Source organism: Fulmarus glacialis, unplaced genomic scaffold (genome assembly GCF_000690835.1).
Source record: "Fulmarus glacialis isolate BGI_N327 unplaced genomic scaffold, ASM69083v1 scaffold43281, whole genome shotgun sequence".
NCBI lineage: Eukaryota > Metazoa > Chordata > Aves > Procellariiformes > Procellariidae > Fulmarus > Fulmarus glacialis.
In genome coordinates, this window is record NW_009194212.1 from 1 (window position 1) to 2567 (window position 2567).

At 38.8% G+C, this 2567-nt stretch overlaps 1 protein-coding gene across 1 annotated transcript in view; it reads left to right on the top strand.

The window, feature by feature from the left end:
• The first annotated feature begins 1290 nt into the window (after nucleotides 1–1290).
• Nucleotides 1291–2567, top strand: part of POLR2D (polymerase (RNA) II (DNA directed) polypeptide D) — a 2110-nt gene continuing 833 nt past the window's right edge. The window contains exons 1-2 of the mRNA XM_009587697.1: nucleotides 1291–1467; nucleotides 1938–2033. Coding sequence (XP_009585992.1) covers nucleotides 1328–1467; nucleotides 1938–2033 — 236 coding nt within the window. The 5' untranslated portion in view covers nucleotides 1291–1327. The remainder of the gene's footprint in view (nucleotides 1468–1937; nucleotides 2034–2567) is intronic.

Genomic DNA, 2567 nt, shown 5'->3' on the forward strand with positions numbered 1-2567 from the left:
TCGGGCCGGAGGAGGCTCCTCAGGGCCGGACCGTCCCGCCAGTCACAGACACCCCAGTTGCAGAGCCTCAGGTGTTAAAAATCAGGGGTAATAAATCATGTATGTATTTAAGGAACCCATGATTGCTAAAATATGTCTGTTCTTACTTATGTGGAGCACTACGTGTGTGTATAGGAATAAAAAATTCTTCGGATGAGGTTGTAGCAAGAAGATTCTTGATGTAGCCATTACTTTTTAATTGATGTTTCTTGACAGTAGGATAGTGCAGCATTTTTGGAAACCAGCTGTCCAGAGCCTGAGTTGTACCTAGGGACACTAACAGCCTGTGTATTTTTTTCAGAAAACTGTTCAGTGTAAATTCCAGAGCTGTATTAATTCCTCAGAGCTGCCCTGGAAGAGGAGAAAAAAAAAGGGGGATCGTGCTGCATTTTTTTAACAAAAAGCATAGTCCTGAAAGACTGGTTTTTGGATGTCTTTACAGTAAAATCTGTAGCCTACCCACGTTCAGCTGAAGTTACTTTACCACTCCATGCAAAGTAGAGGTTGCCAGTCCCTTTCTAGCACTGCCCTGTAGCTGACTGCTTTTATAAAACAGTGCTGAAGGGCCCCCCGGGATGCCATCTCTGATCCTGCTGCTTTGAACAGCTCGTACTGCTGATGTTGAACGACCTTCTTGTTATTGGAATAAATACAGTGATGATTATGATAATAATGAACAAAAACAAGCAGAGTTGGCTAAAAAGGGCGAAAAATCTATTAAGATGAGTTAAAACTTTTTTTTTTCCAAGTAGTAAAGTTAAGTGGATCAATTAACCTTTCAGGTAAATGAAGCCTTTTTTAAAATATACAGCAGCATCCACATTTACTTTAAGAACTCCTCAGAGGCTTCCAAAAATCATAGCCGTCACTTTTGAATTTTTTTGAATATTACAGTTCTAAATATTTTTTTCTAAAACAAGTCATACATTACTTAAGTTCTGCCAAAAATGGGTGAAGAAAACGTACTGCAAAAATGTGACAAATCAGAGGGTATGGGCTGCAAATGTAAAATGTGTGATCAAAAAGACAAACGCATTGGATTTCACTGAAAATGGTGTAATTTTTATCAGCATTTTCAGTATGAAATGCTGCCCAATCATTGGTGAAAGGGCTTGCACAATTACAGTGCAACGCATTGTTCGTTTCCTTATTGCCCAAAGCTAAATTTATATAAAAAACTTGTGAGAGTGGATTTTTTCATCCATGCTTTACCTTTTTTATGCTGATGTTCACTCATTCAAATGTAGAATTTGAAACTGCGGAAACTCTTCTAAATTCAGAAGTACATATGCTTCTTGAGCATCGTAAGCAACAGAATGAGAGTGCAGAAGATGAGCAGGAGCTTTCAGAAGTCTTCATGAAAACCTTGAACTACACAGCGCGCTTCAGCCGCTTCAAAAACCGTGAAACCATTGCCAGTGTCCGTAGGTGAGTGGAAGAGCTAGGGTATAAGACTATACTGGAGAATTTGGTGGGTAATATTGATGTTGCTTTATGAAAGTACAGTTTAGTGGTGTTTCCTGATTTGTACTATAATTCTGAATCTTGTCTTTCTAAAGAGGCAAGAAATTTGAACATGCTATCATACTTCTTCATGGAGGGTTGTACTTCGTCTAGGTCAAGACTGCTGAACTGCTTTGTTTTCAGTGTTTAAACGACAGCTGATTGCAGTAAATGGGACGATTTTTGAGACTTTGTAGAGTAATTCTGGGGAAGTGGAGTTAACTGATGTGACTTTTATTTCTCTATGCAATTATATAATGAGTCTTTCCTCCTGAAAAAACTTTGACTTCAGTGCCAAAAGCAGAGTGAGAAAAGACATCCATTTGGTTTGGTTTATGCCCTTTTATATTTCTATCTTACTTGTAATTACACCAAGTTATTGTCTTTCCTTACAGTTTACTGCTCCAGAAAAAGCTCCATAAATTTGAATTGGCATGTTTGGCTAACTTGTGTCCCGAGACAGCTGAGGAAGCGAAAGCTTTGATTCCTAGGTGAGCATTTATATATCGTAAAAGGACTGCTTTACACTTTACTGTGATCTAAAGCCAGCTATGGGCAGATGGCCTCTCTTCAATCCAGCTCTGTTGATGGAAAAACCTTTGGTCTCGGTCTTTCTTCACCTACCCATTGGTCTGACAGTGAGGCAATCTTTGTACCTGTCCCTAATGACACTTTTGACGTTTACTGGATTAAGTGTAAACAGCTTAAATTGGGGTTCTTAGCCACCCAGCTGTGTTTGGTCGTTTTTTTTTTTTTTTCTTCTGTTGGAGCAAATGGCATTGCTCCTATGAACTGTTTTGTGGATAATGTACAGTAGCAGTAAATTCTATTACTGTATCTTGATTTGTTACCTCATGGCCTGAGATAGAGGAGAGAATGGAACACTCATCTGAATTACAGTTTCTTCCTTATATGCTAAGATCTCATAGCAAGACTGGACTGGCTTATGAGCATGAGGCTACATGGACTTGATTTAGAGGTCTATTTAAACCTGCACCTGCCTTGCCTTTTTGATAAAACATTTT